The sequence below is a fragment of the Elephas maximus genome, chromosome 17 (assembly GCF_024166365.1).
Source record: "Elephas maximus indicus isolate mEleMax1 chromosome 17, mEleMax1 primary haplotype, whole genome shotgun sequence".
Taxonomy (NCBI): Eukaryota; Metazoa; Chordata; class Mammalia; order Proboscidea; family Elephantidae; genus Elephas; species Elephas maximus.
This window is the reverse complement of record NC_064835.1, coordinates 61156908-61169495: the sequence shown is the minus strand read 5'-3', so window position 1 is coordinate 61169495 and position 12588 is coordinate 61156908. Positions and strand designations below refer to the sequence as shown.

The 12588-nt window shown below is 46.9% G+C and overlaps 1 protein-coding gene across 6 annotated transcripts in view; it reads left to right on the top strand.

Annotated features, from left to right (window-relative positions):
• Nucleotides 1–9751, top strand: part of SEMA4F (ssemaphorin 4F) — a 35113-nt gene extending 25362 nt beyond the window's left edge. For 4 of the 6 annotated variants that reach the window (XM_049856444.1, XM_049856442.1, XM_049856447.1 and 1 more), the window contains 9 exons: nucleotides 1094–1213; nucleotides 1313–1464; nucleotides 2117–2295; nucleotides 2509–2656; nucleotides 2792–3014; nucleotides 3122–3231; nucleotides 3341–3501; nucleotides 6901–6959; nucleotides 7215–9751. In XM_049856444.1, the coding sequence (XP_049712401.1) occupies nucleotides 1094–1213; nucleotides 1313–1464; nucleotides 2117–2295; nucleotides 2509–2656; nucleotides 2792–3014; nucleotides 3122–3231; nucleotides 3341–3501; nucleotides 6901–6959; nucleotides 7215–7825 (1763 nt within the window). In that variant the 3' untranslated portion in view covers nucleotides 7826–9751. The remainder of the gene's footprint in view (nucleotides 1–1093; nucleotides 1214–1312; nucleotides 1465–2116; nucleotides 2296–2508; nucleotides 2657–2791; nucleotides 3015–3121; nucleotides 3232–3340; nucleotides 3502–6900; nucleotides 6960–7214) is intronic. The other 2 variants (XM_049856445.1, XM_049856443.1) reach the window with 2 other exon arrangements.
• Nucleotides 9752–12588: the final 2837 nt, after the last annotated feature.

The window sequence follows — 12588 nt, the reverse complement described above, 5'->3', positions numbered from 1 at the left end:
ACCTCCCGTAGGTAGTCGTAGCTGGGCCCTCTTCTGTGTTCCTCCTCCTGGCATCTGATGACACGCTTGTCTTCCTGACTCAGATGGGAATTCTTGGAGGCAACAGTGTGCCTTGTACCTGGCACAGAACCTTGTACATAGTAGGTGGTCAAAAAATCCATGTTCTCTCCAGAGTACCTGTGAGACTCGAATCCCCTGCAGTGTGTTTGTAACCTTCTCCTACCCCCTGAATCACTTTGTGCCTGCTCATGTCCAGGCCCTTGGTTCCCTCGTGTTCGGTCAACAGAGCTTCACCTTCGTTCCAGAATGTCCATGATTTTTCCCTTCCTCAATCCTCAACACCCCTAGAGTGTCTTTGCCCCTCCACTGTACCAGGAGGGAGGATTCAATTCCTTGTTGTGTCCCCTGACTGTCTGTGAGACCCGCATTAATCCCCTTGGCTAGTTTTCTCAAAGTGAGGTCCTGAATTTCCAGTATCAGGATAACTCTTGTTGCTTGTTTGAAATGCAGGTTCTTGGACCACTCCCCAAATCTACTGAATGAGAATTTCTGGGCCCAGAGCCCAGGAATCTGCATTTTAATCAACTTCTGAAGTGATTCTAGGATACCATAAAAATCTGACTTGTTCTAGAGCACTGTATACCCACTCCTGTTCAGAAAGAACACTAGTTCCCTCAGACATTCACCACAGTGGGAGAACTGAAGTAAGCTTGGAACATACTGTAGAGCAACCCTGCTCCTGGAGAGTCCCAGGATAATTAGCATACGATGGGGTAGAGAAGTCCCTAAAGAAAATGAAAAGAAGTATACTTAGCTTTTATGGTTATGCCAAAAAAACTGACTTCCACAGGAGAGGCCTTTATTCTCCCTCCGGCAGTTTCCCCTTAATGCTGGTTTCCCTTACTGCCCAGGAGCACTTCATTTCCTATTTTAAGTGAGGTGGCGTCTGTAATGTGCTTAGCAGTGCCTGGCACTTAAGGGTGCTCAGTCCCTGATAGTTTCTGCCTCTGCTTTATCTCCCACTCTGCCTGTGACCCCTTTTGCTTTCCTCAGTGGGTCTCTGACAGCTCCTCTCCTTCCTCTTGCCCTGCAGGGGGGGTCCTCTATGCTGCCACTGTGAAAAACTACCTGGGGACGGAGCCAATTATCTCCCGGGCTGTGGGTCGCGCTGAGGACTGGATTCGGACAGAGACCTTGCCGTCCTGGCTTAACGGTGCGGACACGGGGAGGGCTGCTCCGGGGGGGCAGGAGGGTGGAGACCGGGTGGCACCAGGATGTATCTGTGGGGATCTGAGGCCGCCGGTCTCCCCAGCCCCAGCCTTTGTCGCAGCCATGGCCTTGAGCCCAGCCGAGTGGGGGGATGAAGATGGAGACGACGAAATCTACTTCTTCTTTACGGAGTCTTCCCGGGCGTTTGACTCATACGAGCGCATTAAGGTCCCGCGGGTGGCCCGCGTGTGTGCGGTGAGACCCTGATCCCAACTGTCTGTCGGCTCCTGCTCTGACTGTCCTCCTGTCTTTTCCTCTCTGGCCCCTGTCTTTGTGTCTCCCGTCTGTCTCCTCTGCTTCTCTGCAGCGGCTGCTTTTATGGGAGCTTGAGGAGTGCGTGGAGGGGCTCTGGCCCCTTTGACTCCCATAATTACCCTCGTGACACACTGTCACCAGGAGGTGGCCTAGTGTAAAGGTTACAGGCAGGAACTGGTGACAGACAGACCTGGTTCAAGTCCCTGCTTCACCACGTACTGCCTGTGTGACTCTGGGCAGGTTCTTTGACATCTTTGAACCTCGTCTATAAAATGAAGATACTAATTATGCCTATCTACAGGGTTGTTCTGAGGACTAAGTGAGGTAACTTGTGTAAAGCACGCAGCACAGCACTCCATAAGCACACAATTAACTTAGTCACTGTCTCTTTTATCGTGACCCTCCCACCTTCATATTGAAGCCCTGTATCTCATTATCTTCCAGGTTACTCTGTATCTCTCTTCTTGCATTTCTGTATATCTTTCTCCCTATCTGTCTGTCCTGAAGTCAGAGAGGAAACTTGTGTTCATCTCCTCGCTCCTCCCACAATGTTGGTCTTCTAAAGAGAACTTCCATGTACTTTTCACTCCAGGGGGACCTTGGGGGTCGGAAGACCCTCCAACAGAGGTGGACAACGTTTCTCAAGGCTGACCTGCTGTGTCCAGGGTCTGAGCATGGCCGGGCTTCCAGTGTCTTGCAGGACATGGCCATCCTTCGACCTGAGCATGGAGCAAGGACCCCCACCTTTTATGGCATCTTTTCCTCCCAGTGGTGAGGGCGTCCTGGTGTAGAGGAGCTTTATGGGGTGGGAGGTGTGTGGGATTGGCGCAATGTCAGGGCTGTTCCTCCAGAGAGGGAGGACCGTCCCCTCCACAATGGCAAGGCTCCTTGTGGATGTCTCATGGGTCATCTCAGCTGACAAGGGATGAGTTGTTTTCCCCTAGCTCCCTTCGAATATCTGGCTCCAACCTGTAACTCTTCCAGGGAGGGAGCTGCCATCTCTGCTGTCTGTGCCTTCCGACCACAAGACATTCGGACAGTGCTGAACGGACCCTTCAGAGAGCTGAAACATGACTGCAACAGGGGACTGCCTGTCCTGGACAATGATGTGCCCCAGCCCAGACCTGGAGAGGTGAGGGCGCTGGACCAGCTCTTTATCCCCAGGCCTGAAATAAAGAGCTACCATGAGTGCAGGAGCCCACCCAACCATCACTGACACTTTCTGGCCCCTGGAAAGCTTTGTTACCCACCCCTGTGTTCCCTCTAGTGCATCGCCAACAACATGAAGCTCCAGCAGTTTGGCTCGTCTCTCTCCCTACCTGACCGTGTACTCACCTTCATCCGGGACCACCCACTCATGGACAGGCCAGTGTTTCCAGCTGCTGGCCATCCGCTGCTGGTCACTACAGATACAGTCTATCTCAGAGTTGTGGCCCACAGGGTGACCAGCCTCTCAGGGAAAGACTATGATGTGCTCTACCTGGGGACAGGTATATTTAATTGTCCAGCCGTTGCCCACCCAGTGCAGATGTAATCTAGCTGGGCGTCAGCATCCTGGGCACAGGTGCAGTGATGTCATTATGTCCCTGCCTTCTAGAGGATGGACATCTCCACCGAGCAGTGCAGATTGGGGCCCAGCTCAGCGTCCTCGAGGATCTAGCCTTATTCTCAGAGCCACAGCCAATTGAGAACATGAAATTGTACCAAGTGAGTTGTAGATTTTGGGGGCCTGGGAGACACCTGAGTCCAGAGGTAGTTTGTGACCCTTAGGTCTGGGAGATCCAGTATATTCCCTTTACCCACTCCCTTTCTCTAGGGCTGGCTCCTGGTTGGCTCACGTACTGAGGTGACACAAGTGAATACAACCAACTGTGGCCGTCTCCAGAGCTGCTCAGAGTGCATCCTGGCCCAAGACCCTGTCTGTGCCTGGAGCTTCCGGCTGGGGGCTTGCGTGCCCCATACCGGGGAGCATGGAGGGTGAGTGTACCCACATTGGTCTCTTGCCTGCTGTCCTGGGGCTCTGCTCCATCCATAGATTTGTGTTTGGGTCTCATCCATCTGTTGATGCTGCCCTATCTCTGTGTGTGTTTTTCTTCCTGTTAGTGTCTGTGTCACTTTTGTGTCTGCATGTTGGTCCATACTAACTCATCTGTCTGTCCGTCTTGTGCCACTTCATCAATACCCTTGCCTCTCTGCTAGATCTGCTCTGACCGTGTGATTGACCTCCCTCTTGCCAACTCTAGTGGACACTTCTCAGGTTTCTTCTTACAAGAACTCTCAGAAGATTTTCACAGCTGACCATGACTTCCTTCCTTGAAGTACTCTTTCTTCTTGCTTTCTATGACTCTTCATTCTCCTGGTTTTCCTCCCTACCTCACTAGCCTGTCTCCCTTACTGATTCCTTTTCCATCAACTCATGTGTGCTGATGTTCCTCAAGGTTCAGTCCTGGACCCCCTTTACATTTCCACATTCTCTCTAGGTAATTCCATTCCCACTTTCAATACAATTTGAGTGCTGATGACAACTGCAAAAGTATCTCTTACTGAACTACAGAATTCTCTATCCAACTACCTACTTGGATACTTAACAAGTCTAAGTATGCACTATTGTTTCATAAACGCCTCCTCCAGTTTTCCTCAATAAAGGAACCTCCATTCATCCAGTAATCCAACCAGAAATCAGCCACATTGTATTGCAACTTACCTTGATTCTAGCTCCAAAACATATCCTCTTCTCTTCTCTACTCTGCCACCATCCTAGTCCAAGCCTCATCACTTCTTTACCTAGACTACTCAAGTAATCTAACTCATCACCCTTTGTTCATTTTGGTACCTACCACAAGACATTCAGATTGTATCATGCCCCTGATTAAAAATAGGTTATTTTCTAGAGACCTTACCAAAACGATTTCCTTTTTAAGAGTTGGGCAGAAGAGTATAGGAGCCCATTCTTAGCTTTCCCCCTTTTCCAAGAGGGATTCTTGAGGATGGATGGGTGGGTAAAGATGGATGTCAGGAAGTCAGTAATGAACTCCATTCAGGAGGGACTCAGGCTCTCTAGACAGGCTCAGGCTGCCCAGTGAGGGTTTTGCTATTTGTACAAGTGACCCTACACTATTGAGACAATCCCAGGCAACTCCTTCTTAGTCCTCACAGTAAAGGAAGGGAGTTGAGGAGTATTTTCACACTAAGAAGATCCATTGTAATCTGGGTTAGTAGAAAATAGGTTGAATTAAGACTGGTTTCCTGGCAGCATCGGATGTATTGAGGTACTTTCCCACACCCTTCTCCCTCCTATTGTATGACATTCTCTTTATACTTTTGACCCATCATCCCATCAAGCCCAATTTTTCATACTATTCTGGGATTTATAAAATTACGTCAGGAAATACCCATTTCCCCCCATCTTTGACAAAATGGGGATGATTCCTTTTCATCTTTCTCAGTCTTACAGGTAAAACTAGAATCTCCATGTTATTTTAATTTTATTTTCCTGATTATTGGGCAGGCTAAATTTTTTTTTTTTTTTTTTAATTTAATGGTCATTTGTATTTCTTTGACTGTGATTTCCCTGGTCTTTTGTCTCTGATACAGGAGTGTTTTTAACCTGTTGTTTCTGTATCATTGATTCTCCCTGTTCATTGATGCGATCTGCTTTTCATCTATTAGCTCTGTCCTCTGTATGCTACCCATATGTCTTTCTGAATATTGTCTCTGAACTGTTATGATGTTTGGCTTATTGTACATTGACTCTACATTGTCAGTGTGTCTGTCTGCTGGCTTGGCCTCATCTGAGCTAATTATCAGACCCTTTGTGGATTGGGCCTGGATCTGTCCACCTGCTAATGCCTCTTAGATGTAGGAATTTCAAAGGCTTAGGGCTGTGGCTCTGCTGCCTTGGTCCCACATCCCAGATGTAATTAGTCTGGAATGTAGCATGGGCATCACAGATTTTTAAAAAAAAACTTTCCAAGTGATTTTAATATGCAGCCAAGTGAGACCCACTGATTTAACACATTAATTCATACATGTTAAAACAGTGAAAGTGTTTAATATGATAACTGACACATAGAATACAACGTAAATTTCGATTTTGTCTTTCTGACATTCATTTTGAATTATAAGTGAAAGATTTTGTGCCGTCTCTTGCTCAGACTCTTTTTTTAACTTTCCACCAGTTGGGGATATAAAGTAGCTGTTGGATGGCAGGTTTGGCCGGCTTCACATTTTTGATTAAGAACTCTGACCTGGTCTTCTAGTTTCTCTTGGGAGAATTTTAAATGTCTAGGACAAAATCAGGTGATCTGTTGTTTCCTTTATTGTTTTAATATTCATTAAAATAAGAATTTCATTGGGCTAGGGCAGCCTATGTTCTTAAGCTTCACGAGTACCCTTAACATATATACGTGAGGGATGTGTGTGCGCCAGTGGCCTGAATTGGTACTTCAGTACACTCCATCCTTCATACCTCAATTCAGACAAGAGAGAAAAATATACTTGGACTTTGAAGTTCCTGTGGCTACATGTGGTGTTGTCATGTTCCCTAAGCTCAGCTGGACCAGTCTGCCTTGGTTTTACCCAATAGAGTTCCATCCATTTATACCAGCCTCAGGACTCATTTCAGAGGGCTCAATAACTTGAAGGAGTTCACCCTCAAGCTAGGTTTATCTTCAGTCAAGATGTTCATGTGTTCAGACCAACCTTCTTTACTGGCAGCCTTAGTAGAGGCATCAGAAGGCTCACCCTACTGAGAGTGGTGCCAGGGTGTTCCTCAACAAGCAGTCTGTCTTGCTATCCCTCTGTCAGATACAATCCACCCAAATTCTGGAAGTATGAGGATTATGTTGTGTTTGAAACAGATCCATTAGAGACCAATGTATATCAACAGTATTGAAGTGAGAGAGTCCCCATGTAGTTTCATCTATGGAGATCATCTTGTTCTCTCTAGAATTTTCATTAGCTTTTATAGAAAAGAAGTTCTCTCTTTTTCTTAAATAACAGGAAAAAAAAAAAAAAAGAAATGCCATTTTAATATATTTTTTTCCATAGAAATCTTGTGGTGGTGGACAACCACCTACATTTCTTGGAAAGCTCTCATCTTTCTTTAAAAGCACACTCCTACCTAACAGACCTAGTGCAAGTTTAGTTAACTGTGGGCTGCTAGAAATATGTACAGAATTTGGCAAGGCAAATGTCACGAGGGGTATAAGAGGTGACTAAGTTTTGACTGGGGAAAAGTTTAGCGATGAGGAGAATGTTGGCCAGTACTTCTAGGAGTGATTTCTGAGATGATGGGGGATGTAATCAGTGCATGTTCAGTGACACTGAGGATGGAGGAAATGTTGACGCTGGATTTACCAAGTACTCTCTTTATAGGCTGGTGCAAGGCATGGAGTCAGCAGACGTCTCTTCTTTGTGTCCCAAGGAGCCTGGAGGTCTGTATGGTTTAGGGAAGTGTGGGTGGAATGGGTGAAAAGGGCTAGAAAGTTGTCTACTCTGGACCCACTTTAAAACTTAGATCCTAGGAGGCATGGCAGCTGATGACCCAGGATCTAACCCTCATTGGGAATCCTCTTTTTGGCTGTGTCACTATGGCCCCTTCTCATATCCAATACCACCCCATATTTCTCCTCCTCACACCCCCAGCCTGTGTCCTCACCACCTCTTGTGCCTTTGCTGTCTCCTCACAGAACACCCAGTAGTGTTTGAAGTGCCTGTGGCAGCAGCTGCACACGTGGTCTTGCCATGTTCCCCAAGCTCAGCGTGGGCATCCTGTGTATGGCACCAGCCTGGTGGAGGGACGGCATTCACCCCCCGGCGGGATGGGCTGGAGGTGGTGGTGACCCCAGGGGCCTTGGGCGCCTACGCCTGTGAATGTCAGGAGGGTGGGGCAGTGCGAGTAGTAGCCGCTTACAGCTTGGTGTGGGGTAGCCGGCGGGCCCCTCCAAGCCGGGCCCACACAGTGGGGGCTGGGGTGGCTGGCTTCTTCCTGGGGGTTCTTGCAGCATCCCTGACTCTCCTCTTGGTCGGTCGGCATCAGCAGCGACGGCGGCAGAGGGAACTCCTGGCACGAGACAAGGTGGGCTTGGACCTGGGGGCCCCAGCGTCTGGGACCACGAGCTACAGCCAGGACCCTCCCTCCCCCTCTCCTGAAGATGAGCGGCTGCCCCTGGCCCTGGCCAAGAGGGCAAGTGGCTTTGGTGGCTTTCCTCCACCCTTCCTGCTTGATCCTTGCCCGAGCCCAGCCCACATTCGGCTAACTGGGGCTCCTCTAGCCACGTGTGATGAAACATCCATCTAGAGCTGGGTAAATGACCACTAGTGCATGGTGATCACTGGAATGGCATGACCACAGAAGTGGGGGTTGCTGGACCTGGAAGACCATAGGGGCCTCTAGTTCTTTTTGAGTCTGAGTGATCACTTGGACTTCAGTATCTGCCCTCTCTGGGCTTGGACGGGCTAATGTCCAAGACAGGCCTTTGCCTCATTTCCTGATTCCCATGAGAGGTCAGAGGTGCTGCTCTGCAGCTAATCTGGGCTTTTCCCAACCTTGCCCTCTGAACCCCTGTGTCCCCTTCAGCTCTGGCCCCTATCTTGGGCCCATTGGTTTTGGGGATGGGGCACAAGACACAGCTAGGACTTCGGCTTCTGGTTGGGTCCTGGCCAGAAGGAGAAGCCTTGGAGGTGGTTGGGGCTAACGGACACTGAGTCCTCTGGTGGTTTGCTGATTAGCCCAGTTTAGCTGACTGTCTGTGTGGGGTGCATGGTCCCCATGTTGCAACACGGAATCTCTGCCCTGAGACCTCCCCATTCCAGTTCTCCTTCCATGAAAGAGCATGTGTAAATACATGGCTGTTTACAGGAGGCCTGGGCACGTGTGCATAAATGACCGGGCCAGCGCTTAGGCATATTTATGGGGGGTCCGAAAGGGGAAGGTCATAGCGGGGGCATTGCCTGCAGAACCTTAGACCCTGTAGCCAGCTTGGGAATGGCTTTCCTTTCTAAAAGGAAACAAATGACTGCCCCTCCCCAAATGACTCCCACAACCCTTCTCTAAATTTGAAAACCTCTTGAAGTGACCTTCTGGGTGGGAAGGGCAGTGGTACCTGTGACCCCGTCTTTCTCTTTGGTTTTTGCCTCCTGTCTGCCACCACTGCCATGCCACAGCTGCTTTTCCTCTGGCTAGTCTGGGCTGAACCCCATTTCCTTGACTCTCATTAAAAATAAACTTCACGACATTCTAAATATTCAGGGAAGACAAAAGAGAAACAGTCACAGGAAATACAAGCAGCACTGAGACAGGTTTGTATCAGCGACTTTACTCAGGGTAACATCTTTGCCCTCAAGTAGGAGTGCTCCACCTGGGGTCCATGGACTCCCTGAAATTGTATACAAAATGTTGTATGTAATTGTGTGTATGTGTTTTTTGGGGGGGAGGTTTTATGGTTTTCATGAGATCCTCAAGGCTCTGACAAGGGCAAGGACCACTGCCTGAGGTCACTGTGCTTTGGCCATGCCAAGATGGTGACATTCTGCAGCAGCTCTTCCTGGCCCCGCTGCCTCTGCCCTGTGGCTGGCCCCTGGACTTAGAGCCGCTGGGTGACCTCTTGTTTCTGGAGTTCCTGCAAGCTGGGCTCTGTGCATATTTGAAGATAGTGTTCCTGGGTGGTGCGTATGGTTAAGCAGCCAACTAATAGCAGAAGCGTTGGCAGTTTGAACCCGCCCAGAGGCACCTCAGAAGACAGGCGTGGCAGTCTGCCTCTGAATGATCACAGCCTTGAAAACCCTTTGGAAAAGTTCTAGTCTGTACACATGGGGTCGCTGTGAGTCTGAATCTACTCAACGGCAACTAGCAACAACGTCAACTCTTACCACACTTGAGGGCCTCTTCCTGGTTCACAACTCCCAGATGCTCCAGGCTTCTGCTCGGTTCCAGTCTTGGCCTGTGAATGTGCCTCATTCATCCCTGATGAGGCACCCATTGGGCTCCCGTGAACAAACCAGCCCTCCCCAGTTGAAGTTTTCAGCTCCACTTCTTGCAGCAGCCTGTGAACTACTCAAAAGAGTCCCCTTTGGTTTGGGATAAGTGTGTGATCTTTGGCAGGTAATCTAACCTAGGAACTTCAGTTTACTCATCTGTAAAGTGGGGATAATAATACCTACCTCAGGGTTGCTGCAAGGATTATATAAGAAAATGTGTAAACAATAAAGTACTATCTATACCAATGTTGTTGTTGTTAGGTGCTGTAAAGTTGGTTCTGACTCAGTGATCCCAAGTACCACAGAACTGAAACATTGCCTGGTCCTATGCCATCCTCACAATTTTTATGCCATCCTCACAATGGTTATGCTTGAGCCCATTGTTGCAGCCACTGTGTCAATCCATCTCGTTGAGGGTCTTCCTCTTTTTTGCTGACCCTCTACTTTACCAAGTGTGATGTCATTCTCCAGGGACTGGTCCTTCCTGATAACATGTCCAAAGTACGTGAGAGGAAGCGTTGCCATTCTCGCTTCTAAGGAGGATTCTGGTTGTACTTCTTCCAAGACAGATTTCTTTGTTTCTCTGGCAGTCCATGGTATATTCAGTATTCTTCGCCCACACCGTAATTCAATGCATCAGTTCTTCTTCAGTCTTTCTTATTGCTTGTCGAGCTTTTGAATGCGAATGAGGCAATTGAAGACACCATGGCTTGGGTCAGGAACCCCTTAGTCTTCAAAGTGACATCTTTGCTTTTTAGCACTTTAGAGGGGTCTTTTGCAGCGGATTTGCCCAATGCAATATGTCGTTTGAATTCTTGACTGCCGCTTCCATGGGCGTTGATTGTGGATCCAAGTAAAATGAAATTCTTGATAACTTCAGTCTTCTCTCCATTTTATCATGATGTTGCTTATTGCTCCAGTTGGGAGGATTTTGGTTTTCTTTATGCTGAGATGCAATCCATACCGAAGGCTGTGATGTCTTTGATCTTTATCAGTAAGTGTTTCAAGTCCTCTTCACTTCCAGCAAGCAAGGTTGTATCATCTGCATATTGCAAGTTGTTCTTGAGTCTTCCTCTAATCCTGACACTGCATTCTTCTTCATATAGGCGGATATCTCAGATTATTTGCTCAGCATACAGATTAAGTATGGTGAAAGGATACAACCCTGATGCACACCTTTCCTAACTTTAAACCATACAGTATCCCCTTGTTCCGCTCAAATAACTGCCTCTTGGTCTATGTACAGGTTCTTCGTGAGCACAGTTACGTGTTCTGGAATTCCCATTCTTTATAATGTTATCCATAATTTGTTATGATCTACACAGTTGAATGCCTTTGCATAGTCACTAAAACACAGGTAAATATCTTTCTGGCATTCTTTGCTTTCAGTTAGTATCCATCTGACATAGCAATGATATCCCTTGTTCCACATCCTCTTCTGAATCCGGCTTGAAATTCTGGCAGTTTCCTGTTGATGTACTGCTGCAACTGCTTTTGAACAATCTTCAGCAAAATTTTCCTTGTGTGTGATGTTAATGTACATTAATTTCCACACTGTTGGGTCACCTTTTTTTGAAATAGGCACAAATATGGATGTCTTCCAGTTGGTTGGCCAAATTTCTTGGCAGACTAGTAAGCACTCTGGTGCTGCCTCCATTTGTTGAAACATCTCAACTGGTATTGAATCAATTCCTGGAGCATTGTTTTTCGCCAATGCCTTCAGTGCAGCTTGGACTTCTTCCTTCAGTACCATTGGTTCTTGATCATATGCTACCTCCTGAAAGGGTTGAACATCGACCAGTTCTTTTTGGTACAGTGACTCTGTGTGTTCTTCCATCCTCTTTTGATGCTTCCTGTGTCGTTCAATATTTTGCCCATAGAATCTTTGAATATTGCAACCTGAGGCTTGAACTTTTCCTTCAGTGCTTTCAGCTTGAGAAACGCTGAGCATGTTCTTCCCATTTGGTTTTCTAACTCCAGGTCTTTGCCCATTTTATTGTAATACTTTGTTTTCTCAATCCACCCTTTGAAATCTTCTGTTCAGCTCTTTTACTTCATAATTTCTTCTGTTCGTTTTAGCTACTTTACATTCAAGAGCAAGTTTTAGAGTCCCTTCTGACATCCATTTTGGTCTTTTTCTTTCTTTCCTATCTTTTTAATGGCCTTTTGCTTTCTTCAGCTATGATGTCCTTGATGTCATTCCACAACTTGTCTGATCTTCGGTCATTAGTGTTCAACCTGTCAAATCTATTCTTAAGATGGTCTCTAAATTCAGGTGGAATATACTCATGGTTCCGACTCATAGCAACCCTATGCACAACAGAACTAAACACTGCCCGGTCCTGAGCCATCCTTACAATTGTTGTTATGCTTGAGCTCACTGTTGCAGCCACTGTGTCAATCCACAGATGTAGTTGATTTAATTCCTGTGTATTCCATCTGGCGAGGTCCACTTGTATAGTGGCTGTTTATATTGCTGAAAAAAAGGTATTTGCAATCTCCAGCATTGTTTCCATCACCAAGGCCGTGTTTTCCAACTACCGATCTTTTCGTTTCTTTCAATTTCAATCGCCAGTAATTATCATTGCATCATTATTGCATGTTTAATCAATTTCAGACTGCAGAAGTTGGTAAAAATATTCAATTTCCTCATCTTTGGCCGTAGTGGTTGGTGCGTAAATTTGGATAATAGTCGTATTAACTGGTCTTCCTTGTAGGGGTATCGATATTATATCAACTGACAGCATTGTATTGCGGGATAGTTCTTGAAATGTTCTTTTTGACTATGAATCGATGCCATTCCTCCTCAATTTGTGATTCCTGGCATAGTAGACCCTGTGATTGTCTGATTCCAAATGGCCAATACCAGTCCATTTCAGCTCATCAATGCCTAGGATATCAATCTTTATGTGGTCCATTTCAATTTTGATGACTTCCAATCTTCCTAGATTCATACTTGATACATTCCATGTTCCAGTTATTAATGGATGTTTGCAGCTGTTTCTTCTCATTGTGAGTCATGTCACCTCAGCAAACGAAGGTCCTGAAAGCTTTACTCCATTCACATCATTAGGGTCGACTCTA